At 40.9% G+C, this 26,710-nt stretch overlaps 1 protein-coding gene across 2 annotated transcripts in view; it reads left to right on the forward strand.

The window, feature by feature from the left end:
* Nucleotides 1-26,710, forward strand: part of DNAJB6 (DnaJ heat shock protein family (Hsp40) member B6) — a 49,654-nt gene that overhangs the window by 16,255 nt on the left and 6,689 nt on the right. Inside the window, exons 7-8 of one of the 2 annotated variants that reach the window (XM_071734750.1) lie at nt 1,714-1,784; nt 23,838-24,044. In XM_071734750.1, coding sequence (XP_071590851.1) covers nt 1,714-1,784; nt 23,838-24,044 — 278 coding nt within the window. Of the gene's footprint in view, nt 1-1,713; nt 1,785-23,837; nt 24,206-26,710 lie in introns of those variants that run through there. The other variant, XM_071734749.1, reaches the window with a different exon arrangement.

A 26,710-nucleotide genomic window follows, 5' to 3' on the forward strand; every position in this document is an offset into this window, starting at 1 on the left:
TGAACTGCTGTCTGTCAAGTCAGCTTGAGCCTCTGGAAGGAAAAATGTGGTCGGTTTTTGTTGTTCATGAAGCTTTTAACTGGGGATTCAGAGGACTTCTAATTTTGCAAACAATTCAAAGCAGTTTACCCCAACATCTGCTCTGGTTTGCTTTCCAAATGTTTGAGCAAAGTTTTTATGTAAAAAACAATTTTTTCTATTAAGTGAAATAAGCAGTTGATACTTGCTTTGGAGGAAGTTCCTGTTTGTTGGGAAGTGAATTTCCAAGTATTAGAGAGAGCACACCTTTTCACCTCTTCATGTTTCTGATGGGGAAATCACTGAGAAACCCAAATACTAGTTAACTGTAGAGTAACTTACATGCAACATGATGATCTGTAAGTTATAGGAGTACTGAATAAGTAGTTAAATGCAATTTCAGTACTAGTACTAAAAATGATGGAAAAGCAAGGGAGAACTTTTTGTTTTGTTTTGTAACTTGTGTCCCATACTTCAGAGTGCAAGATTTTTCTGAATCTTGTTGTACTGGGAATATCCTGACATCTTGATGACTTAAATGCAGCCTTTGTCTTCACACATTGGTGTAGTCATAGTATTTTTCTGTGAACTTGTTCCAGAAAATCTGAAAACAATTCTTGAGGTAACTATACCCTGTGAGAGACACCAAAGCAGGAGTTAATGCAGTAGAAGTGAAGGCACCCTGTTTGTTTCAATATTAAAAAGTAGGCTAAATCGGGTATTCTGCTGCCATATCTTTTTTTCTTGTTTCTCCTCCCATTTTTTAAATACAATAACAAAAGTCACATATAGGAAGGCACATTTACTATCTCTAAGTGCTGTTACTTTGAATAATGTCTGCTTACAAGGTAGCTAAGGCTAAAGAAGATACATATCCCAGTGTACTCCATAAAAAATCTTATCTGAGTAATAATACTCAGAGAAGGATGTTCACCCTTTTATTAAAGGGAATCTAACCACATTAAAAAATCTGATCTTCAGAAAAATTTGTGGTTTCCTCATTTGAACCACGAGGGAAAAATTGCCAGATATTTTAAAAGTTAGGCACAAGTTAAATACTCTAAAAATAATTTAAACATTCCTTATAATCTTACTTCTAAAACAAAGAAATAAAAAAACCCCAATCCCATAGAGGTCTTCAATATCATCTCTCCTTCCATTTGAGGATAAGTTGTATTTGCAGTGTATGTGTTGGTCATAAAATTTGTGTACCTGAAGTCTCCAAATAAATTGTCCAGATAAAATTAAAAGTGAATTCAAAGTGAATTAAAGACTGTCTTGTGTGCCTTACATTATGCAAACCTGTGATTTGATCTGGTATATGATGCATTTAGCAGACAGGTAAGTAGGTGATAATTCATTGATTGATTGCACAGCTGATCTGTCAGACATTTGGTTTTTCATAATAGTACAGGTTCAGTGCAACTGTGACAGTGTATGAAGTGACAGCTGTGACTCTGAACTCTGCAAACTGGAGGATTCAAACTTCCAGGAAGCAATTTTCATGCTATAAATAAGCAATATCAGTGGGGGAACACAGATGGTTACTATTTAGAGCTTCTGCACTGTTAACTACAAAAGCATTAAGGAGGTGGTGGTCCATTTTAGTTTTTTATCGAAAAACCTCGGGCTGGTGTTTATTTTCAACCTGCTTACAATGCTTTACAGTGGCCAACTGTGTTTTTTGTCCTACAGAATTTTTGAGAATGGACAGGAGAGAGTAGAAGTTGAAGAAGATGGCCAGTTAAGGTCGCTAACAATAAATGGTAAGGAGCAGCTGCTGCGCTTGGATAACAAGTAATTCAACGCACGCATTTAACAGAAATTTTAAGCTATAACAGCCACCATTTGAGGAGTGACAGGAACATTTTTTGAAGATTTCAAACGAACTCAACTTTCTGTATATCCGTACTTAAGTAGTATAAATAGCTCACCGAAGCTAGTATTTGTCATAGACTTTTGAGTTAATTGTTGGGACCACATAAATTGGACCATTTTTTGTCCTTAAAATTGTTGTAAATTTCTGTATGCACTTTTCTTTTTATTATATATGATCGAGGTGAACCATGATCCTTCAGTAGTGCTAGGGCAAGATGTACACTAACACTAGCATGAATCTTGCTTTTTCCAATTTGTTTGAAATGTGAGCCAATTAGTAGTTTAAGTCTGCTGTGAAGTTAACATTTCCAGAATAACCTGATAATATTTTTAATGATTTCAGCTTTTTTTTGTTTGTTTGTTTGTTTATTTGTTTATTTGTTTTTTCTTTTTTTTTTTTTTAATGTTTAGTAGTGAACAATGTTAATACATTTCTGGTAATGCATTTCTGGTTTAAATAAATTAAGGATGTTTTATAGTTGTGCATGAATGCAGACAGCTTAGTAAGTTTTGACAAATGTTTAAATGTGTAATGTAAGCAAAAGGTAAACAAAAGTGAAGCCAGTGAGCTGGGTCTTTTGTCATTTGGTACAAAAAAAAATTCAAAATGAATAAATGCTGATGTTTGTGGTGCATTCTTTCATGAATGGCATTTGTAACCTTCTTGTGTCTGTGTGTGATTTGGGCAACTTGGGAAAACAGTGTGCTTTTATTTTCTACCACCTTTATCTTCAGTCTTAAGGATGAGGGCCTTTTTTCTTTGCAGATGTTTTCTTCAATGTGAGTGAAAACATGATACTTAATTTCTTTTCTGAACCTGTATCTGAAGCATTCAGAGGCTAACTCTCTAATTCAGAGGCTAACTCTAACTCTAACTATGCCCTAATGCATAAATTGCTTTCTCTAGGCCCGAAGTAACTCCCCTTGTTTAAAAATTAAAAAGACTTCTAAAGTTCTAAGTTCTGCAGTTGCTTCCAAAATTAATCTGTAGTGAACATAAATACACAGGAAAACATGTAATAATTTAAAAGGACTTTCTGGACATAAGGATTTTTTGCTTATTTTGAGAAAAAACATAATTGCTTTGGATCAGTTTTGTATAAAATTCTTAGGGTTAAAGTATCTCATTTATCAAACAAAAGTTGAAAGATTGATGACTGCCTTTTGTTAAATTAATGGTGTGAAGCAAAGTGTTAATTTGTAACTTAAGACCAGATTTTCAAAGTTTAGTAAAAGATGACTTGATTTCTATGTCATAGAGCATGCAGAGAAGTATTGGCATATGTTAGCACCTGTCAGGCTGTGGGTAGTTTTATGCTTAAATCATGGATGTGCAGTTTTTGTCTGTGCACCAGCTTTGAACATCTGGCCTTCAACAAATTCTTCAGGGTGGCTTAGTGTGTAAAAAAAAAAAAAAAAAAGCATGGTGTTTTCATGTACTCTTAATGTCTTTTTCCTGAACAACATCTGCTTTATGCTAACGAATATGTTGATTATTAAATACATTGAAAAGATACACTCTTTTATCATGCAGGAAAACCAAGTCAACCCAAACCAGCAATCTATCAAAATGCTACAACAGAGTAAATATTTACAGTAAAGTTAGTATATCTTACCTTTGTCCCTCTACCATTAATGCTAATTGCGTAGATCCAAACAAAACAGAAGAAGAAATAAATATGTACTTTGGTTTTGGGACTAGAGAAGTTATGTACCTTTTCAAGTTCTTCGCAGAGTTCTTGTTACTTCACTGTTGTGTTTTTGGTGTAGAAGCACAAACTCAGTTTAAAACTAAACTGTTGTCTTGTTAATGCTGGTTTTACCTTCCCCATGTATATTCCTTCTTGATCCAGATAACTGAACACAATTTATTTCAAAATCTGGCTTTGTTGTGATGTCTTGAATTATTAAAAATGTTAATTTATATTTATAGGACACAGTGTGCTCCTTTAAGTTCTGTAAACTGTAAAAAGTGCTTCAAAATTGGTTAACCAACTCAAATAAAATTAGGACAATCTGGAGTTGAGTTTGAATTCCTTCCTGTGGATATCTGTAGGTTTTTACATTAAGCTGCCAAACTTCACCTTCTATTTTAGTCAGGGGTAATCTTCTTTAGCAATTAAATTACCTAGCTCAGGTAGATAATGCAGTTATGATAGCATAGCTGCTGCTGCAAATCTGTACCCATCTGCCTTAGATCCTCTCACCCAGGAAAGTGTGGTCTGTCTTAGAGTATTATATACCAACACTTCTCTCCAGGATTCTCTAATGAAATCTTTTAACCCTGTAAATTTGCTGAAGATCCAGTGTTTGATAGTCTCTCTTTTCTGCCTTCAGATCTGTGAAGCTGGTTATTGCCAAGGCTTGACAAAATGCAGCACTGAATGGTGGTGCTATAATTTCTTGGTAGAAAGAGAGACTGGCAAATCACTGACAGGAAGAAATGAGTCAGGAGGAAGCAGAAGGAATCTGCGAGGTTTTCTACAGTAGTCAGCAGGTCCTCATACCTCCAGCACTGGGGTAGGGTGGAGGTTGAACTGATGGATACTTGGGCTTGCTCCAAGTATACAACTATATTGGCAGTTCCTGTTCCAGATGTAAAAAATGGTAATCTTACACTTGACCTAGGCCTAATAGTCTCCAACTGTTTAAAAATGTAGAACACAGTTTTTCTAAAATAACACTACTCTTTATTCTTAAATCCAACCTCATTATTTACACAAAATGAACCTTCATTCTATGCTTGCTGATTTCATTTCTTCCTACTGTGTTACATATTTAGACTTTGTAAAATGTGCTGCTGAAATGAGATTTTTATATTGTTCCTTACTAATACATAACTTGCATGTATGTACAAAACCTGCTCAGTGGAAATGATGGATCTTCAAGAGCAGCATAATTACTTAAATTTCAATTTTGACCAAAATAGCACAAAATACACACCAGAAAATATATTTAATCTAGTAAATGCTAGGCATAAAATGTGCAGTGGGATGCTGTAACTTATAGAAGCAGATATTGTTTGATTAAAAGTACCATTTTTTCATTAATTTTGAATATTTAGGGTCACCATCCAGCTTAAACTAAGCTTCCTCCAGTGGTTTGGAAAAACAAAGGTGGAGTTTTTGAACCTGCTGAGTCCCTTACTCTTCCATGCTCTGCCTCAAAGTTCCTTGGTAGAATACAATAACTTTGTAATGCTTTTTCTTGGTGCAACCTCTTTTTGGTCTCTTATGCATGGCAGTAATTTCGATGCAATACACTGTAACACAAGTTTCTCTTTGAGCTGCATGGCACCTACCCCTTTCACTTGGCTTGACTGCAGAACTTTGGGATCTTGCCTTAGAATGCCTCACACTCAGTGTTGCTGGATCTGTTGTAGTTCTTGGTTCTTACAATGCTTTCTCTGTTGGGAATCACAGGCAGTGTTTTGTGGTATGTGACAAAGCTGCTCACAGAGTAGGTCTGTGTAGCATTTGTGAGATGTGTACTGTATCAGCTCGTGATTAATTGATGGAGTGAGTGTTAGGGTTCTGAAAACAAGCCTTGTGAAAGACTAAAAAAAAAATCTCTGAACAAGCCCTGTGGTTTTATATCTCCCTGGCAGTGTTGGTGTTTTACTGTCCTGTTTGCTTTCCTCCTTCAGTGTACTGGTGTTTAGGTATAAAGTGAAGGTTTGTTTTTATTTTGTAGCTCTGCTTCTGTGTTTCAGACCATGTGATAAAGTTAGATTTTATTTTTGGAAACTTGAGTTGTGTTCCTGAATTTGCTTCTCTTCTTTTTGAAAAGTGATTTTGTTTCCTACTTTGCAGTCTGTGATTGTGACAGGGTAGTGTTTACCTGTGTGGTGGTTGTGTTGCTTACAGCTGTATGATGGTTATGATCAGAGAACTTTTCAAAGGCTAATGCAAAGGTGCTGATGCAAAACTTTAACTTAGTATTTGAATTCTCGTTCACCTTTTCACAAAGGATTTCAAAAGTGCTTTTAGAAAAGCTCTCTTTGGTCATGATATTTGGATGTCTTAGTATTGAGGTTCATTGTTAAGTCATGGTGTTCTCACAAGGTAGTTGAAGTGCAGACATAATCTGCCATTCAGTAGTAAGTTGGCCTTTGAAACTTTACTTTTTCAATATAAGAAAAGGAAATTTTTTTGCACTGTCTACTCTCTCTGGTCTTGGTTTGTTTGGGACTGAATTGTGACCATAGACTTGCTTTATGTAGTACTCAACATGGACGGTTTGGGTTTTCTGATCTTGGGTTTTCTTGTCTTCAAGTGGTTGTCTTAAGTAAAAAGCCTTTTATCTTCCACCTGAAAATCTGAAATGGTCCTTACCTTGCAGTAAGGTTGGAATGGAGCAAATATACTTTGTTAGTGTTTCAGACAGTGCCTTTTGCATTCATTGGTATAGTTTACTGCTTGATCTGCTTTGCTTTTGGAAAACACCTTGGCTGAAGCTGATTGGGTGAGGTGTGATACTGAAAAGTTAGAGCAGAAGATGGTTGGTTTATACTCTGCTGTACAGGTCATGTGTTCACAGAACAGGAACTCTCACTTCTGAGATGCTGCTGTCAGATTAAACAAAAATTTCAAGTGCTGTGACCATCTGAGCCGTAGCCCTGAACCTGTGCAAGCTGAGTGCTGATTCAAGCTCATTGAAACTTCTCTGAAAATGATGTTCTGGCACACAGCACTGGGTTAGGTGTTATCTTACTTAAAACAGGTGGTAGAAAGTTAATTGAAAACCCCCAGGAATACTTTATCCCCTGTCATGCTTACTGTGTCCAAAAGATACACAGCAGCTTGAATGTGATGGTACCCAAATCTGAAAGCTGGGGAATCTTGGTGTGAGGTGGATTTCAGTGGTGGTCTGAAGTGCTAATTACCTTCCAACTAAAGGAAGTTAAATGTTTCTGCCTGAGAAGATACCAGCTTGGAAATAAAATTGTGAGGATTAAAGTATATTTTATTCAGAAGAAAAGTAAAAAGTGTTATTAAAAGATTGCTATTAAGTAGAATTGTCTCTTCTCTGGCTTTTAAAATAATGTTAGCTTTTGCAGCATAATGAATTCATTTTAAAATCACTAAAAGCAGGTGCTTTTTGAACTTAAAGGTGCAATCAAGAAGACACATTTTTAGAGGCTTATGGTAATTCTTAAAACTTTGGTTTCTGCAAACTTCCTTCCTAGGCATACAGTTGGCAGCTGCCTTTTGCAGTGAGCAGCACAAAACCCAGCTTAGAAACTTAAATCTGAATTTGTCATCCTTTTGTGGTATTTGTCTTCCTCAGCAACAGAGTGCTCCATCTTGCTTATGTGAAAGGGCATGTTCTGTAGTGTCAGTCTCTTCTTCTTCCAAAGGGAGCTAGACTATGGATGTTTTAAAATTGGTCTGGATTCCTCTGTGAAAGTATTTCTGTAGGAAAATAGTAACTAATTTGGTCAAGGCTCAGACTTTCTTCCAGTGTCTGAGCTTGGAAGGACTGAGCCTTCTGAGTTCACAGGACTTTGGCCAGGCTTTCCACACTGATACTGCCTCACATCAGAAAGCACTTTGATACTTTGATTTATTTGGACATGCACTGTTAAGAAGTCACTCAGACACCTCCCAGAATTAGTCTCCTAATCTTGACATATGAATTTCTTACCACTGGGTGCTTACAGGAAATGCAGGCAGGTCCTTATCATCAAGTGTACTGCACTTCAGTAACCAAAGTGCTTTATTCAGCTCTTCTGTACAAACTGTGGGCAGTGTCAGTTCAGGAGAACTCTTTTCTGTAGAGAACTGGACATTTACTTAAAGCAGGGTCAGTACTGCTGCAACCATGAGTGATGTTCACAAACCTCCTGCTCTCAGTCTTTGACTAAACTCTTGAACAAGTGCAAAGAAGTAGAAGATACTCTTGGGAAGATGCACCTCCTGTGTTAGGACAACCAGCAAAGTGCTTCTTTGATTAAGTGTGTCTAGTGCTACTTCCATCTTTTCTAGTGTATGTTTTAGCACCAAGAAAGGCAAATCTTAACAACCTTGATAAGCACAAAAGCTGCTTCTCAACGTAAACTTGCAGGGCATGAAATGAGTAAGGAGGAAGCAGGAAACCAACACAGCCCATTTTGGTGCCGTTGACACAAATTTCAAGGACATTTTTTGTCATTTGGCCTTTACCTTTCTCATCAGGAAGACTTGAGGAAGAGTTACTGCAGTGAATGCAGAAGCAGTGGGCATTTGCCCATTCTCTGCCAGCCCAAAGTTCTCAGCTGATGCAGAGGCTGCAAGTAGATGCTTCTGCAGCCTCAGGGTGGTGTGCCAAATTCCATGTAGATTAAAAAAAACCCAAAACTATACACCAGTAAGATAAAAGTGTGCATATTAAAGGTCACCTTGTTTGCAAGGAGAGTATAAACATTTGTGTGAGGCTGGACAAACCCAAATTGGAAGATAAACATAGATTTTTAACACATGGGTGATTAACTGTTTGAAGAACCTGCCAAGAGGTGTTTTCTCCAGCTTCCAGCATCTTAAAAGAGTAGCTTTCTAGGAAATATATTTTAGTGAAAAGTGAGTGTTTGGGTTCTCCAGAGAAGCTGTGCAGGAGGCTGGGGCACAGGTTGAAGACAGCACGGGGCACAGTGTTCCTTCAGGCCTTTCCTCAGTGTCAGCTTCTTCCTTCCCTCTCCTGATGTGCTGACATTAATACACAACATTCTCTTCCTGTAGTTTTGAGGCTGGGAGATGTTTTGTGATGGAGGAATTTGAGGGATGGTTGGGGCTACATGCAGAGGCTGCCTCCTTGCCTGTTCGAGGAAGCAGGATAGCTGGGAAGATAGGAAGAAGCCCTTGGATCTGGGGCACAGATGTTACTCCCTGATGACTGTTGCCCTAAAGCATCCAGTTTTGAATGTGTAGGTACCAAGAGTGGACTTCATGTGGGAGAAGAGTTCTGGATCTCTTAAGGTAAGTAGTTGGTTTAGTAGTGGACAAATTGGGTGCTTAGTGAGGAGGAGGAAGCAGGGTGAGGGCAGTGATGACAATCCCATGGAATTTGATTTGGAATTTGGATTGTAGTGAGCCCTTGTATATTCCTTGTACTCTTGCCAACAATAGAACTCAAAGTATAGAGAGCCCAATTTCAGCTTCTGAGATGAAGTTTAAATGAACTTTTTCTTAAATGTGTGCACTGTTTTAACAGTGACAGGGTTTTATTTTTAGTGTATGTTAAATCCTAATGTGGATATCAATATACATGTTTTGAATTTTGATTAACTGTGATGGAAAAAAAGCTGCCTTTTTCTTAATTGTATCATCTTGGTAGTCTGCTGAGTACCTAAGATTGCAGAAAAGCTGCTCTGGCTGTTCCCTGTGGAAATGTCTCCTACAGGGTGTGAAAAAAAAAAAATGTAGATGCGTATTTGGGTTTTATGAACACCCAGAGCTGCATCTGTTAAGTTTATTTCGAAGAGAAGCCTGTGGACAAGCAAATTCCTGGAATTACGACCCAAATACTGTCGAGTTACATAACCATAAAACATAACTTGGAACAAACCCAAAACAATAACTCTTAGATGGCAAAATCCTGGTATTTCTAGGTCCTTCCTAATTTTCTGGGGAAGGTATCCTGTTTGGAGAGTGCTGGGATTCCAGAACTAAGTCATAGTTCTTCTCTGGTCAGATTAATCATACTTTGAAAACTAAATATTCAGCCCTAAAATAGCTTTTGTGCAGTCTCCTCTCTGTACCAATGAAAAAAACCAGAAGGCTTTTCCCCTTAGAGCAGGATGAAAGCAGCCCAGCTCCACTGGTGCAGACCCAGATGTAGTGACAAGGAAACTTGTGACTGGAAAAGCATAAGAGCCACACTGCTCTGCCCTTTTCTGGCTTAAAAGAAGTCTCTTGATAGAAATCCTGTAACTGGCAAAGCATACAGTGTACACCTCATATGTGTTGAGTGTTCATTAGTAGGAAATCACTTCAGAACTAATTATTTTAAAACGTATCAGAGCTGTAACTTGTCAGAGCAAAGGAATCATCAATTTTATCCATATTTTCCAAGGAGCTTCGAAGTTTTTGAGTTGCATCCTCTATGGAACCTATTAAGGAGTAAGAAAATGAATTCTGTTCTCTTGTACAATTTGAGTCTCCTGTTACATCACTGGAAAAGATGTCACTGGGTATTCGCAGGTGAAACACAGGAATTTCTCTAGATGATCAGGTTGGAAGTGACAAAGTAGATGAGAGGTTTTACCACTGTTAAGTAAAATGAATATTAGGCTTTACTATGCATATCCATATTTTCAAGCTGTACAGCAATGCCAGCTGCTACTGTGCAAGTATCTCACTCTCAGTATCTATTGCAAGTGGAGGGGATATCTCAAGAATTTCCTGAAGTATTTGTGAAACATTGGTATTGGTTTGCTCTAGATCCATCTTGAAGGTATTGGCCCAGAAGAATTGGAAGATGGGCTTGTTTGGAAGGTTATAGGAAAGTTGAGTGATTTTTGCCCTGAATCCTTCCACAGTAGTTTTGTAGTCATTAATAATTCTGTGACTGAGGAATGCAACTCTGTCTTGAAAGGTGTCATTTGAGGTGAAGTTTAAGTGCTTTGTAATGCAGTGAATAATCGAGAAGATGCTTCTTGTAATCACTCACTCCTTAACACAAGCAGCTCAGCCTAGAGAAATAAAGGATGTTTCTGAGAAGACACAGGTGTTTCAGCCTCCCTGCTCTTCTTGATGAACGAAATCAAAACCAAAAACTTAATTGCTCTTACGTGGTTTCCACTCTTCCCTCTCTAACACTTGCTGAGATCCCATGTGCTCTTTGCTGCTGAAATGTTTATAGAAGGAGATGGCTACGTCCCTGGTAACTCTTTTTGTAGAGTAACTGAGGAAGCTGAGTGCCTGTGCTGTGTTGCAGGGGGGTTGCTCATTGCCCTGGACAGAATAGTTTCCAATAGTAGAAATCCTTCTTCCATGAGAGCTATGTGTGGGGAAGACTTTGCCTTGCACCTCCCACCTTCTCCTGAAACAAAAAGCCAGCCTTTTGTTCACACTGGGCCCCAGATTCAGCTCACTCTTGTGCTTTCTGCATGTGGCAGCAAAATTCCCCAAATTATTGGTGTCTCCATTGTTAGGGATGGATCTGTAAGTGTCCCAGAGCCAAGCCAGCAACTTGAAGGGCAGCTTTAATGTAGGTTAGATGAGACATTGCTAATACAGGTCAAAGCCTCTTGTTTTCTATTTTTCTGGCTAATTCTCCCTTAAAATACAGCCCCTTACATACTTTCAGATGAAATGGTGATGGAGATGGACTCTCTGAGGTCTCAGCTGAAGTGTCATCAGTGACTTAGCTACTATCATATTAGTGCTGCAACAAATTGGTTTTATTTATTGCTTTGTCCTCTCAATAGACAGTGCTTTGAAGGCTTTGGCAAAGAAATGCCATCTCCTGGAAGGTGAAATTACTGCCTTGGCTCCCATAATTTTATTTCCAGTCTACTGTTCATTCTTGAGTAAGCAACTTTTTTGTTAGACAAATAGGTGTTCATTTAGTATTTTTAAAAATTACTGTAAAAAGAGTGGCTTCTGCAGAGATCCCAGGCTGTATCCAATAACAGGAGTTAGGCAAAGTCAGAATTTTAACTGGCAAGTGATGAAATGTTCTCTGAAGTGCAAAGTGTGGGACTTTTTTTTGTCTGTTGCTGCCTTGCATGATAAAAAATGTAGGTGAACGTCTTATCTATTGTGCATCTGCCTTGGGTTTCCTTTTGATATCAGAGCTCTGACTGCAGGACATTTTCAGCCCTGCAAAGGCAGCAGTAATGATCTTACATGGCTAAGGAGAAATGCTGTAGCATAAATGAAGTTTGACTTGGTGAAACTCTTGGCTTGTGTTGTTTGCTGGTGGATTAGCTTTGCTGGGTGCAGCCCCTTGGGCTGCTGGTTGTACAAATCTGTAGTTAACCAGTTCAAACCTCTGCAGTTTTGATGAGGTTTTTAGAGTTTTACAGACATTGATAACACTCTATAATGAGTCTGCTGAAAAATAGTCACTTCAATATTTGGAAAAGCCTTTTTTGCCTTTACAAGAGATGCAGGTATATCCATATACCAGGTGATTTTTGAGCAGAAGCTTCTTACTGCAACTGCAGGGGTTGAGTTGTCCTGTTGTGCAGTTTTGGTGGGTGAATCCCTTCTGTGGGCACATTCACCTCTTCCAAGAGCTGTGGGCACTCAGGGGCTCTTGGCTCCCGTCTGGAATGCAGTGTCTTCCAATTTCTCTGCCTTTGTGATAGCTCCTAAATACTGGTTGCCTCCTTTTTGCTTTGGTTCCGAAGTTTGTGTTTGGAAATGGTTGTTACTGCCCTTGGTGCTTTGTCCTGTGGACCTCAGGTGTGTTAGAAAAAGGAGAAGGGGGGATGGGATGGGATGGGATGGGATGGTGCAGCAACATAGGATTGGAACAGCTGTGGCTCCAGGCATGGGCAATTCCAAGCTGGCTTTCCCAGGAGATGAGTGGCCACATTGAGTACACCAAGCTGGGACTGATGTCACTCTTTGAACTCCTTCCACTTCCAAAACTGAAAAAGCTCTCTTGGTAAAACGTTCCCTGTTGCCACTGGATCTCTGCAGCTGAAGCGTGTAAACTGACTGACAATACCATTCCCAGGCACAAAAGACAATTGTAAGTATTGTTGTTGTTGGGTTGTAGTCGTGTTTCTAGTTTGGTGTTTGTTTGTGTTTTGGTTTTTTTTAATTGAGAATTTTAATTCCTGTGCTCTCCGTTTATTGGTTATTTTGGTCAGCATTCCAGTTTGAGCAGTATACACAGAAAAATTTCTGTGTGTATGCATGTCTGTGTTTGAAAAATTATTTGTATATCTAAACTGTAATGAATTTTAAGGCACAGGCTGAAGAGTTTGACTGTGAGTGGGGAAAAAAACCCCAACATTTGGCAACTTTGAGAGTTCCCTGATGGATTGGAGATGCCAAACAACAAAAAGTTGTACACCTTGGGAGGTACATGCTCCTAATTAAAGACCATATTTAGTCAAAATTAGTACTGAAATGCTATTTTTTTCAGACTCCTCATTAGCATGTCAGTATTATCAAACAGAATACCAAGGAACAGTTCAGTGATCTAGCAGTTTAGTTAGGAATATGTCAAAAGTAGAACTGGGTTTTGTGGTGAAGGCATAAAAAAATACTGAGCTGTTAGAAGGGACCTCCCGTTACTCAGAGCATGTGTCATTTTCAGGGTAAATTAAAAGGTGGTCTTTGTACACGAAGCTCTGTAAAACAGGGATGTGTGTAGGCACTTGGAGTTGGGATTTTCTTTTCCTAGTAACATAGGAATGGATGAGGAATGAACACATTGTGGGGTATAATTAGGGAAGAGATCTCTCTTTTTTATAATTACTGTGTGAAACCCCTTGTGTGGTATTACTGGCTCAGGGTTGAAGGGAGAATATTCTTCAAATTACTAACCTGAAAAGATGGGAGCTTACAAGCTGAGTGTGGGCAATACAGTATAAAACATGGAGCTTACTCTTACTGTCCTGTGTCTGTGAGATTTCAGCAGCACTAATATCCATTTGATGAAAATATAAACTTGGTGATTTTGTGCTTTTGCCAAATTACTATGGAAGTGTTGACAAAACAGCTGGGGAAGTCATTCATCACGTTTTTTTGAAGTCACTCATGAGATTCTTTTCTTAAATTTAACAGCATAGCTTTTTGCTTTATATGTAATTTTGTTCTCTTATGGTAATCTGGATTTACTGTACATTAAGGTTTTGAAGAACAGTTTAAAGCTGATAATGGGAAAATACATAACTACTAAAATTTGCAAATTAGGACTTGCTTAGAACTAGTCTGGAGATGCTTCTTTTTGTGAGGGCCACATGAAAATGTAAAATGTCTTGATATTTTAACTCATTAAGTGTTATGAAGATCTGTTGATTGTGAAAGCAGAAGAGCACTTTGTCTGCTTGCTGCATGGAATTTTCTAATTACAAGCCAATTTTGGTGGGCCTGGTGGTGCTAAGTCCTGAAGGCAAGAATCAGTCTTGTCTCTCAGGGCAGCAAAGGGGCCATTTCATCTGGTACTGGGAGGTTCTGGAGCACAAGTGTGAAAGGTTTGAAAGTGTGTGGGGATCAGTCAGGCACAAGGAGAGAGGAAATGCTGATGGAAAGTGCCTCGTGTCTGGTTATGTGGCAGAGGTCCAGGCTGGGTTGCACCTAGTTGCATCGTGGTTTATTTTTATTTCATTTTATTTCATATTTTAAGTTTTTAATTTTTTTTTCTCAATAAGATTTTGTTTTGTACTTCAAAGTGCAGTTTCAAAAAGAAACCCGAGCTGCGAGGCTTCCTGTGATTATTGCCTGAGGTTGAATTGTAGGTGAGATGAAAAAAGCTCCAAATATTGAACTCAAATGAGAATTTTGATGCCAGTGATACCAATTCTGGACAAAGAGGGGCCGTGTAAGAGAAGGAGTCTGTTCCAGTGATCTGAGCACCATCTCACCTTCAGGTTGTGTAGGGAGTTTGTTGGAGAGAAGCCCCAAGAGTAGGACCCCCTGCTTCAGCTTTTTCAGGGATTCTGGCCAACAGCACTGCAACAGAGTGGCATAAAGTGCTACTGGAAGGAAACTGGTAAGGATCTGACATGACCCTGATAAGTGTAGATAGCATCATCTTGTAAGTAATGGCATTTGCTGTTTAAAAATCAGGTCCATTTGTTCAAACTCTGAGCTTGAAATCTTGCTAAGTTGTATTTATATGTGTCAAGCTGCAAAGCTCATTCCTCGCTCTTTGCTGCCTTTCAAAATTCATGCAGCAATGAATAAAGGACCCCCATGTGATAAAGTCTTCTAAATTTAATAAAATTCACTTTGAATGGCAGCATGCAAATGGGGTCATCTCTCTGCTTGCTGCAAACGTAGGGATTCGTTATCTCCTGCCATTTGCATTTTCTACATCCTAGATCTTTAAGATGAAAGCAGTTCATGTAATCTGTACAGGCTTTGATAGAAGCAAAGTTACTGCAGAAGGCTGTGTGTGCTCAGCCTGCACTTCTTTCTCTCTGGCCTCAAATTTAATCTCGGACCATCCACTGGGCTTTTAAAGCTCTCCTGAGATGTAAGTTTGGGGCTTTGAGCAACTTGGTCTAGTGGGAGATGACCCTGTCCATAGCAGGGGGGTTGGAACAAGATGATGTTTAAGGTACTTTCTAACCCAAACCATTCTATCATAAAAGTTTTGGGAGCAAGAAGGTGAACCCAAGCTCTCAGCAACTCTCCTGTCTTTACATCAGGCTGCAGAGATGTGGTGCCACTCAACAGAGGCTTTAGTCATAGATCCCCATGTAGCTTCTCAGGCCAACAATAGGATGACCTCTCCTTTCAAAGCACCCCTTTGCAAGGCTGTTGCAGTTGTGTATGGTGTGAGCTCATTTCTTTTTCCCAATTTGTTGCAGACCTGGGTCTCTTTGTGGTGAAACGTTGCTGTTTTGAGCAGCTCAATGTGCTGGGATTGCAGGATTCATGTTGGCACATGCTGGGCTGAATATACTGGGGTATTTAGGCGTGTATGGGGCTGGTATGTAAAATACAAATGGCTATATAAAAAAAAAAAAAAAAGCAAATCCAGAGGCTGAGCTTCCTAAGAGAGCTGCTGCAGGGCAGGGAGGGTGAGCAGCCCCAGCATGGGGCTTTCCCTGCCCCAGCCCTGTGCCACAGGGGGATGGGATGGGTAGGAACAGCAGAGCTGGCACCGGAGCAGCTGGATACGAGGGCAAAAATAAAAGGAACGAGCCCATTGCCAGCTTCTAAAGCCAGAAGGGCAGAGGATTGCTATGTGTGAGCAGAAAGTATTGAGCCCTGCCCTTTCCTGGATACTGGACGTGCTGCAGCCATGGCTCTCTCAGGACAGAAATAGCACTTGAAGAATCGCTCCACCAGTCTCTGCCCTTTTTTCCCAAATCCCATGCCCTTAATTTTTCCCCCATCTCTTCTTAGGGATTTCACCCCCACCTTCCCTGCGATCTCAGGCCACTTGTGGACTTGTTCTCCCCCTAACAGGAAATGCCCATTTCCCATGGCAGAGGTGATAGCAGTGCTGGTCCTGGCCTGGGACAGCCTGGCTCAAATCCCTGAAGTTACAAACTTAATCAGAGGGTTTGAGTTGTAGCAGGGAGACCCAGTGCAGGAACTACAACTGTCACCACAGCAAGCCCTGAATCTCCTCCTCCTCTTTCTTTAACTCCAACAGTGGCATTGAGGGGTGGGTGGTTGCGCCAGAAGGAAAATGGCATGTAAGCCAGTAAGTGGGGAAAGGCACTGATGTGTGTGAGACAACTCAAAATGTCGTCTTTCATCCTTTGCTTCAGCCAATGAACTGCAGTGTTGAAATAAAATCCCCTCGGGGTTTACAAAAATCTCTGCCTTTAGCAGCAGTGGTGCAGATGGGGCAGCTGCTCCGGGATTCCCCGGATGGTTTCTGAGTGATTTCAGGCGCTTTCGGTTTTTGAGGCTACTTGCATATTTTTACCAGTAGCTTTTAAAATGTCTGCTTTTTCTAATAAGCATTGTGTCAAATAGCAAGAGAAAATTTTTGAAAAGGCTGTCACTGTCAAAATCAGTGATATTTTGCAAAGAGGACTTGATGCAAATTTTAGTTTCTGTCAAGTCTGACAAACCCAAGAGAGCACAGCCTGAAAGTGACTTTTGTAACTCCTGCTGCTAAGCATTGCAGTATTAGTATTTCCTGGCATTTAGAAACAAGTTTCAGAACAATTAATCAGAAGAACTTGCTCAACATAGCCTCCAGTAATGATGAGAGAGTATTTTCTTGGCTGAGCATGTTGCCTACAATTTCAGGGGAAGGGTGTGTATATGTGTGTGTGCCCATGTGGTTTTGGAAAATACCCTGGTCTTGGTATTTTGGGAGCATCCCTTGCTTGTAACAGAAACTAGAAAAAAACTATAGTGATTTGGCAAGCTTCTGAAAACAACTTTCAGTTTTGGTCCCCTAGATTAGACCACTTATGTGTTTATTAGTAGAGTTGTTTGGTCTCCTGATGTTTTCTCTGTGCTATAATATATTGGATATGGAGCTTTTAAGAGAAGAAACAAAAGAACCACTTAATTTTCAGGATTTTTTCAGCCCAGGGTAATCCAGGCCTGTAGAGAGGTTATTTCCATTAAATAAGTTCTGAGCTCCAATGGTCTCCTCTCAAGTATGAGACTGCTCAAAGATGTTGGACTTGAGTGCCAGAAGAACCTGGGCATCTTCTGCTGAGGTAAATATTAACAGCAGAGCTTATGTAACAGCAGAAAAGTTCATCAGTACAAAAACCTTATCAACACATTTCAAAGACCGCAGTGCTCTTGACCTGAGAGAAATGTATTTAAATGGTCATTTCTTCTCTTTCTGTTTGAGTAGCTCCTTCAGACTCAGCTCAGTCTCCCCGGTCCCAGCACATGCAGTTGAGTCACCAGAAACTCCAGTGCCTGCCCTAGGTGCAGGGTAAATTCCAAACCCTTGTAATAAGAGAAAGAAAAAAAAAGTCAAGCAAAGCTTTTTTCTTTAGCACTCTTGTTTTGTTGTTAGTCACCACTGATAGGAGCTCAGACTAACATCAGACTTGTAATTGAGCCCTCTCTGGAGGCAGCAATCCTGCTCTGAGCTGCGGAAGGTACATGGCCTCTTCACTTCAAAGTCTCAAAGTAGTAGTAAGACACTTTGCTGGCAGTCATTCAAGAAGGGCTGAGTGTTGCTCACAGCCTCGAGGAAATCTTCCTCTGGACTGAGCAAACCGGTGCACCTACTTTTGGTTTCTTAATACAAGGGGAAATCCTGATTATATGTATTTTTTTGGTTAGGTGTGTAGGAAAATAGCAGTAGGGCAGCTGTGCGGGAACCACGGAGACTCAGCTTCCTCTTGCATGGGAAGTGACATGGTAAATGCAAATCAGTGGTTTTATATCCTCAGGATGTTTACCCAGGTTTGCTTGGCCTATTCCTGTTAATTACTATCTTGCCATTAATTACTGCTGATCCCTGGTGGGAATTCAGTTCCAGGACATACATGGTTACTGCTGAAATGTAACACAAAATAATAATGCTGGCTCATGCAGGGCTGCTCTTTCATAAAGTGCTTCATGGGTTCTCTATCCCACCTCACCCAGAATGTCCTCTGCCTTGGTTGTTTTTATATCTGTGCCTTCTAAGTATTTTGCAGAAACACACATAGACCCCCCTGGAGTAGCTGGTTGCTCCCCCAAAGCACCCACCTAGTCCAAAAACTGAACTTGCAGTTTGCCATAGAGATGTAAAATCCACGCATTGCTGACAAAATACAAGTTGGCAGTGAGTTTTCTGATAATGTTGCCCTGTTGTAGGCAACCGTAGGCAATATTGCCCTCTACTGGTTAATTACAGGTGGAAGGATCCATATTTTCCCTTTTCATATAGCAGCACTTAGCTATCAGAAATTATTTTTCAGCTCTTCTTGCTTGGAGCAGAAGGCAGATTTTGGTCCCAGCACAGCTTTTTAGGATGCTGCATCTTGTGTTTGATTTTTTCTTTCCCCAGAACCTGCTTTTTGTTTGGGAGGACCTGGTGCAGCAGAACACTGAACTTTTAATTACTGTTTTTAAATGTTAGTAGTAATGCTTAAACCCTAATTTTCAGAATTAACCCTTAGAAAAGTAACTTGTCCAGACTGGTTTGTCAAGTGAAATAACTGCAAGGTTTTTAATTAGTATTGGCATTGGTAGAATAAGCCCTTTTACATCAGGCTGTAATTTGGATGCTGACTCCAATAGCCCCCGGATAATTGTCCCTTTCCCTGCCCCAGCTGGGGTGGCTGCACGATGAGCTGGATCCAGGCACTGAGTTAAAAATAAGCTTGCAAAAAGAGTGTTATTTTTAACCTGGGTCAGTCCCCTGCTCAGGTTCACAGTGTGGCTGCCTGGGCTCTCATGTGGGTGCTGGCTTGGAGGTGCAGAAGATGGCAGGAAGGGAGCTGTGGGGCTATTTGAAGCCAGAGCACCCTGAAAGTTGTTTCTCAAGTGAATATTCCAGCTCTGAACTCAGCTATGGAGCCCTTCCTCCCTCCAACTAGAAGACTTTGCCAGGGCAAACATCACTGTTGACAAAACTCCAGAAATGTTTACACATTTTTTTGGTGGTGATGCCCTGTGTCCTGGACCTTGCCCAGAGTAAGTTATTTTCAAGTCTCGTATTTGCAACTACTAGAGCTTAGCTTTATCCAGAGCCTGCCTTGGATGTGTCTAATATATTCAAATATGTAGAACAAGAAAAAATTGTTGATGCCAATTACACCTTAATTTTTACTTTGCAAGGTGTGCTAAAGACAGATGATCAGAGGAAAAATCTGATGGCTTATGTGGTGCACAGCACTACAGTTGATTCAATATTTGAGTCACAGCTGACATGATGTTAAATACCATAACATTTGTGGTGCTTGCTCTCCTGTAAGTCAGTGGAAGAAGTTTGGATATTTTTGGAGTCTATTTCTTGAACTGAAACTGCCTTAACTTTGGGGGACATGGAAAACTGAATTACTCTAAACGATCAAAATGGATTTAATCTTTTCAGTACTTAAAGGGAGCTTATAAAATGATGGAGACAGACTTCTTAGTAGGGCCTGGAGCCATAGGACAAGGCATAATGGTTTCTAACTAAAAGAGAGTGGATTCAGATTTAGGTATAAGGAAGAAGTTATTTACAATGAGTGTGGTGCAACACTTGAACAGGTTGCCCAGAGAGGTGGTAGGTGCCCATCTCTGGAAACGTTCCAGGTTAGGTAGATAGGGCTCGAAGCAACGTGACCTAAATGAAGATGTCCCTGATTATTGCAGGGTGTTGGACTAAATGACCTCTAAAGGTCCCTCCCAACCCAAACCCTTCTATGATTCTATGATTCAGCTGCAACATGAGCTGTGTCCATATTGGTGGGCATCAGCTCTGTATTCCCCCAGGGCTCTGCCACGGGATGAAGGACAAGGAGGGGCAGGCATGGGCAGCCTAGAAGTAGGAAGCACAAATCCTTCTTTTGGAGGAAAACTGGGTGACTTCATAATCTAACCAAAATTAATAAAGCATTTTACTTCAGCTGACACTGTATTATGTTTTGTGGCCCCCAGATACAGCCCCGCTGGGGCTGCCTCTGCTTTCATACAGCAGTGTAGTGCTGCTGGCAGCTTGAGAGGGAATTTTCTTGCACTAGAAGACAGGTCAGCTCAGCTTAGCAAAGCTGTCACTTACAGAAAGGTAGGGAGCTTATGAGGAGAGGTTTAACACAAATTTCCACAGGGATGCTGGTTCCCTCAGCTGGATTGTTCAGTTTGGAGAAAAGGAGGCTGAGGGGTGACCTCATTGCAGTTTATGGCTTCCTCACGGGAAGATGGGACTGGCACTAATTTCTTCAGTCCTGTGACCAAAGACAGGACTTGGGGAAATGGTAGGAAGGTGAATCAGGGGAGGTTTAGGTTAGATATTAGGAAAAGGTTTTTCACCCAGAGGGCAGTTGAGCAATGGGGCAATCTCCCCAGGGAAGTGGTCACAGCACCAAGCCTGCCTGAGTTCAAGAAGCATTTGGATGACACTCTCAGGCCCATGGTGTGATCTGGGGGGTCCCCTACACAGGGACAAGGGTTGGACTTACTGATCCTGGTGGGTCCCTTCCAGCTTGGCATATTCTATGAATACTGAGAAGTTGTGCTCTAGGTTTTAGCAGAGATTTCTTCTTTTGGGACAAACAGTGGGTAAGAACAAGCTTGCAAAAGGCCTCTTCACCATTTTTATCTCAGCAGATGTTCTCTAAGCATTTCATACTGATACCCACCCTCAGCCATGTGCCCTTTCCTTGTGCTTCAGTTGCAGCTGTGTTGCACAGATAGAGCCCAAGCAGGAGCTGCCCAGTCCTGTCAGCCTGGCACTGGCACTGGCACTGGCACTGGCACTGGCTCTGGCACTGGGAGGGCAGGCAGCACACCAGCAGCACCAGGCACAGCCAGGGCTTTCCTGGGCTCACTGGGCTAGTGCAGCATGTTCAGCAGATATGATGGTGCAGTGCAAGCACTTTTTTGGGATCATTTTTGAAGGAAATAGAAGAATTACAAGAGTTGTTTGTGGGTTTGTTTTTTTTTTTAGTTGATTCATCATTTTTGTTGGAGCAATTGAACTATGAAAACCTGCTGGAGGAAGGTGTGTGGTCCTTGCTTTGGACCACTTGCAGAAGAGCTGCAGTTGGAGAACACTCTAGGCAAGGCCTTGGAGAGGTGTATGGTGACTTTTCACAGGGAAAAAGTGGCATAGTTGAAAGGCCTTGTCCCAGATCTCACAAGAGCTGTGTGCCATGCAGGTCCTGGCATTTTTCAGTGTAAGAGCTGTGCAGGACAAGCTCTTCTGCCTCTTCTTCTAGATTGCAGTTGATTGAATTGGAAAGTTGGGAGTATGGAAAGTCTTTTGCATTTATATATTTGAAGTTGGACTCAAGCAGTATGTGCTTGCTGGAAGATCTTTTTGCAACTTTGTTGGGTGCTTGGTGGTGTGGGGCTGGTGTCACAGCTCAGCTTTGTAGGAGCCTTCACTGCAAGCAGCAGATGAAGGATGCAAGGGGGTGCAAGAGGTACCAGCATGAAGTGATGCTGCAGGTGTGTCACCAGAGAGGAGCAAGGAGGCTTTGAATTCTTCTAGTGCTAAATGGTGCCTTTCACACCAGCTGAATTAGACCAAAGGTGTTGGATTGCTCTCTAGTGTAGTTGGTTATTTATTGGGGTGTGTGTAGAGCATCTGATTTAATACTCCAGCTGTGTTAGTGTTTGTGTGCCTGACTGGGGTGTTTTAATGATTGCAGACACACACACAGCTTTGAGAATGCCTCAGCACATTTCTCCTTCCTGCATCTGTTTGCCAATATAAGTTTTAAACATGCATCAAGCAGAACCTGACACATAAGAAAGAAACCCAGGCACTTTGTACTTCCAAGGGAGGGATCTCTAATTCTGCTGAACTAATTTGTTAAGAAGTGAATTCTCTTGACTGTTTTTTGTTTGTACAACTGGTTTGTATGGGTTTCCTGTGTGCTTTTTTTTTTAACTCTTGGCATTTTTGTAGGCTTCATGTTCATATAGACCTGGTGTCATCAGGCTGAGCCATACTTCAGTGCTGTTTTCAGCGTGTGTAAAATCCTGTAGCAACTTATAGGAAATGCCAGCAGTTCTGCAGCTGGTGTTTTCTGAGCTTTTCATTGCCCACTGCCTCTTGGAGCTGGAGCACTCCGTGCTGCTGTCCCACCAGCCCTTTCCTACTGCAGGGAGAACCTCACCCCAGGAGTTTTGCCTTGGTTGGGTGCAGGCAGGTGGTGTCTAAATGTGGAAACCCTTGGTGTTCCCATCACCTGTGGTTTTGTCTTGTTTGCTTCTGCCTTCAGAAGTGCAGAAGACTCCAGTGTAAAAAAATTGTGAGTGGTGTGTGTGGGGGAGGATAGGGTGGAGGAATGGGCCCTCTGCATAGTACCCATGCACACCAGGTGCTCAAACACTGCAGTGTGGCACCAGGCACATCTCTCCAGTCCTTCCCTAAAGCCTCAGGTGCTGCATTGCACTGTGAAATGACTTTTTAAACATACCTTGCCTCCTTTTCCTCATGCCTTCAGAAGCATCTCCCCATGTAGGATTACAAGGTAAAGACAATGCAACCTGTGTTGTTGGACAGTGGTGGTGATTTGGTGCACCCAGTGAAGTGGGTATTACTGCTCTTGTTCATTACTGCAGACGTGGGGATTTTTCCATCTTCAAAGCATTTTCCAGCCATGAACTAAGAGCACATCCATTAGCTGAGAGCACACACCCCTCCCTAAGCAGCTGATGCCGGGCACATCCCAGGAAAAACTTCCAGAGTGTGACACACCACTTTTGATGCAAGTAAAATGACGCTGTGTTTCATCAGCTCTATTAAAAGTACTTAAGTAATTGAATTAATGAAACTTTAAAAAGCCTTTAAGAGACAAATGTGGTACACACCTTTCTTCTCATTTTTTTTTTTTTTAATCTTATTTTCCTGGTTGAATGTCTTTGGTTGGCTTTTTTATTTGTTATCTTACTGTTTGCTTTTCAATGTGTGGTTTTGCTGGGTTTTTAAAATTGTGTTATGGTAGCTGATTTCTCTACTTTGCAGCATTGGTACTCTTATGGTTTCTGCAACAAAGGAAAGAGTCATCTGCAAAACAGCATGAGTATGACTGGAGTACCATATCTGTCCTATTAATTTTGTCAAACATTGGGGTTTTATTTCCATTGCATTTATTTGCCTTTGTCATGTGTTGCTCCCTGGACTGTGTTTACATCTCAACCTCATACACATTCATCCCAATTTTCCATCTTCATATGATCCTTCACTCTCCTCTGCCATCCTTCCAGCTGTGGATGTTCAACATCCAGCCCCTTTGAACTCACACTGGCTTTATTTCCCACCATCCCTGTAGCCAATATTTCTCCCTCCTTTCCCTATGGTTTTTCCCTGAGCAGGGCCAACCCTTCTTAGGCAGACAGTCCAAGTGAAGTGTGATGAGACGTGCTTTGCACAGGACAGAAACACATTGTGCAGGGCCATGTGTTTGGCATGCTCACCCTAACTCTTGTGAAAAAGGAAACAGTGGCCCCAGAGTTATCATATTATATCAGAGTTATCATATCTGGCTGGCTTTAGGTGACTTCAGTGGGGTGAGAGGCCTTTGCTGGAGGTTTCTGTTCCTGACACTCCCTGATTAGCAGATAAACAGGATAAATCTGTGAGCTAATCACAATCAAAGCACTAGTTTTCAAAAAAACAATTTCCAGCCTGATATTGAGGGTTTTTTTCAGGCTAAACTTAAGCATATTGGGTGCAACTCACTTTTCTTGCTCTTTCAGGTGAGGTAGATGAAGAAGCCTTTGCTGAGGAGTGCAGAAGGAGAGGACAACAAGCTCTGCCTTTCCAGTCGACCAACCCTCGTCTGCTGAAGTCTTACAAGCCTGCCAGTTCCCCCAGATATGGCCTGCATTACAATAGTGATGAGCTGGAAGAACAAGACAGAAGCCGGGTTACAAGCAGCTTCGAGACCCCTTTTTATTTATCAGGTGTGCACAACAAGCATGTTGATGAGAAATGTGCAGAAAAGAGTCCACCAGCTAGTCAAAAGCCAGAACAAAAAGCTCAGGGAAGAGTTTGTTGCTGTGTGTTGACTTAACGTGAGCTCCTCAGCAGATAATAAACACAGCTTGTGTGCCTTTGTCCTGCATTAGTTCTGCTCTTCAATTCAGTCTAGATTCACAAATGGGACACTCAAGTATCCAGGGCAAATATTGTTATGCTGCTGAAGTGCCTTTTTGTTCTTAAAAGTGAAGGCCTTTTAGAGTTTAGCTACTCACAATACTTTGCACATTCATTTATTTAAATTGAGCTTGGCTTCCTTGCTGAAGGTGAAGTTCAGCAACTTGATATTATTTCTGGAAGCTGCAATTTTAGGCACCTACATACTAATAGAGAAGACTGAGACCATTCAGGTGAATGCAGAAATTCTGTGATTGTCCCAGTTATTTTTAGAAATAATTAGTCCTTTGATAGACTTCCTCTCTAATGTTTTGGCAACATAGTCCAGAGGCTATCTTGGACAATGAAGTCCTCATTACTACTTGGTTTAATTTGGACCTGTGCTCAAAGATCATCCAGGACTGCCAGGACAGGTTTGTCTGAAACATGAAGATGCCTTTCTGCTTGGATGCCCAAACCAAGGGATCTTCTCAGTAGTGTTGAGTTAGGTGAAGTGCTGGGAAGTGTGAGTGTATGAGGCTCCTCAGGGTAAACACAGAGCATGAAAAACTCTATCCCAAAACTCACATACTCCCAGTGCTGTACTAACTTCTGTGTTTGTGAGCCCTTAAATCTAACACTATATGGAAGTCTTCTATATGGAAGACCTAAATATACCTTATGGGATGGCAGCTTGAAAAAATAGAACCATTCAGATAAATGTCTTCCTGATCAGTTGCTGAAGTTTGGTCTCTTTAGGGATGGCCAAGTTGAATCTTCTATTTTTTTAAAAAACAAATCACCTCTGGTTATGAAATCTCCAACTCAAGGGGTACAAGTTTTGTCTCCTGTGTCTCTAGCCAGCACAATAAAACCTTGCCTCTGCCTTTGGAAACCTGTGATTCTCTGCAGCCATAGCAATGCTTTGTAATGTTCCAAAGAGCACCTGAGTTTGACACGCACCTTGCAATTTTTGGAGCAATTTTTAAGATTGCTTAGGACTTTTTGCTGTGAATCTATTTATGCTCCAAGACGCACAAGTTTGCAATTAAGGTGACTTTCTAGAAGCATTTGTGCAATCACAAAATCCTCTCTTTTACCAGTAGACTGTGAATTGCCATAAAAAATTCAAGATAAAAACTTGACTGCAGTAAGACTAAGATTTTACTGTTGCTTTAAATATTTTGTCCTCTAATGGACAGGGCTGATGAAGGTCTGGTTGAGTCAGTCATAAAAACCTATGTGAGTGTCTTAATCCCTCCTTGGGAAGGTGGTGCACGAGTCCTGGCCAGTAACTCCCCTTTCATGGGTGTTCAGCAAGCAGCTTCACCTGTGCAGCTCTGGAATTACGGAGAACTCTTACTTGCTCCTGCTTGGCTTCTTATTGATCACTGCAAAAAGCTGCTGTGCATACGTGGGCCAGTGTTGGGAAAGAACAGTGGCTTTTTCCACCTTCATCCAAAGCCCACTCAGTTCAGTGGAGAATGGTTAAGTTCTGGGCACTGTTCCAACTTGAATCCCATGGTTTTGCCACTGCTGGCACGTGGACCTTGGTAGTGAGACTGTGCAGGAGCTTTAGACATTGTCCCAGTGAGAGCATCTCAGACACATCCTCATCTGTTAATGATTCACCTGCAGTGAAATGGTTTTCTTTTCACAGATCTAAGCATGGGAGTGTTTGGGTTTAAATTTGTAAGTCTGTAGCAAATTTAAAGGAAGGAAAAGGGAATGGGTTTAATCTTGGCTATGTGGTGGACATCCCTCTGGAAGTGGTCATCTCTCTCTAGCATCCAAGCAGAAAGGCTGGCCAACTTGTTTAGGCTGGCAGCTGTATCCAGAGGTGAGATAAATCCTCTCCTTAGTCAGGGTTTCCAGTCATTACAGTGGGTATTTAATAAAAAAATTAGATTTTAATTTGATTCACCATCTAATAATGACACTTCGCTTTTTAGTAGTAGTTGCTCTGTGTCTCATAATGTTCCTGGTTTCATAATAGCCTTTTAGAATAAAACTTCATCTCTTGTACTCTGAAGTCACTGAATATCTCAGAGGTCTCTAGCTCCAAACAAAAAGTTTTTAAATAAGAAATCAGATACTGCAAGGAATGTGCTTCCTGACTGTGTGGTGTATTGCTGACTGGTGCTGTCCATGCCCTGTCAAAGAGGTATTAATGCCAGCAGAGACCTGGGGGTTGCAGCCATCAATGGTAGATGTAGTGGTAACTACCTCTAAAAAACTTCTCTGGATTTGAGAGTTTTGACCTTTATCTAGCAAGAACGGTTGAAATGTTTCATTGTTAAAATACTGGAAAATCCATGATACAAAACATCATTCTTTGGAAGATAATATTGCAAGGTTTGCTCTTCCCTGTTAATGAAATAGCTTGTATTAACCCAAACCTCACACCATTAATTTTTGCTCCATTTTCACCCACTGGTATCCCTGAAAAGGAAACCACTTAGAAGAACTAGCTTAACTAATCTTGATCCTTTCC

The sequence above is a fragment of the Heliangelus exortis genome, chromosome 2 (genome assembly GCF_036169615.1).
Source record: "Heliangelus exortis chromosome 2, bHelExo1.hap1, whole genome shotgun sequence".
NCBI classification, from domain to species: Eukaryota; Metazoa; Chordata; class Aves; order Apodiformes; family Trochilidae; genus Heliangelus; species Heliangelus exortis.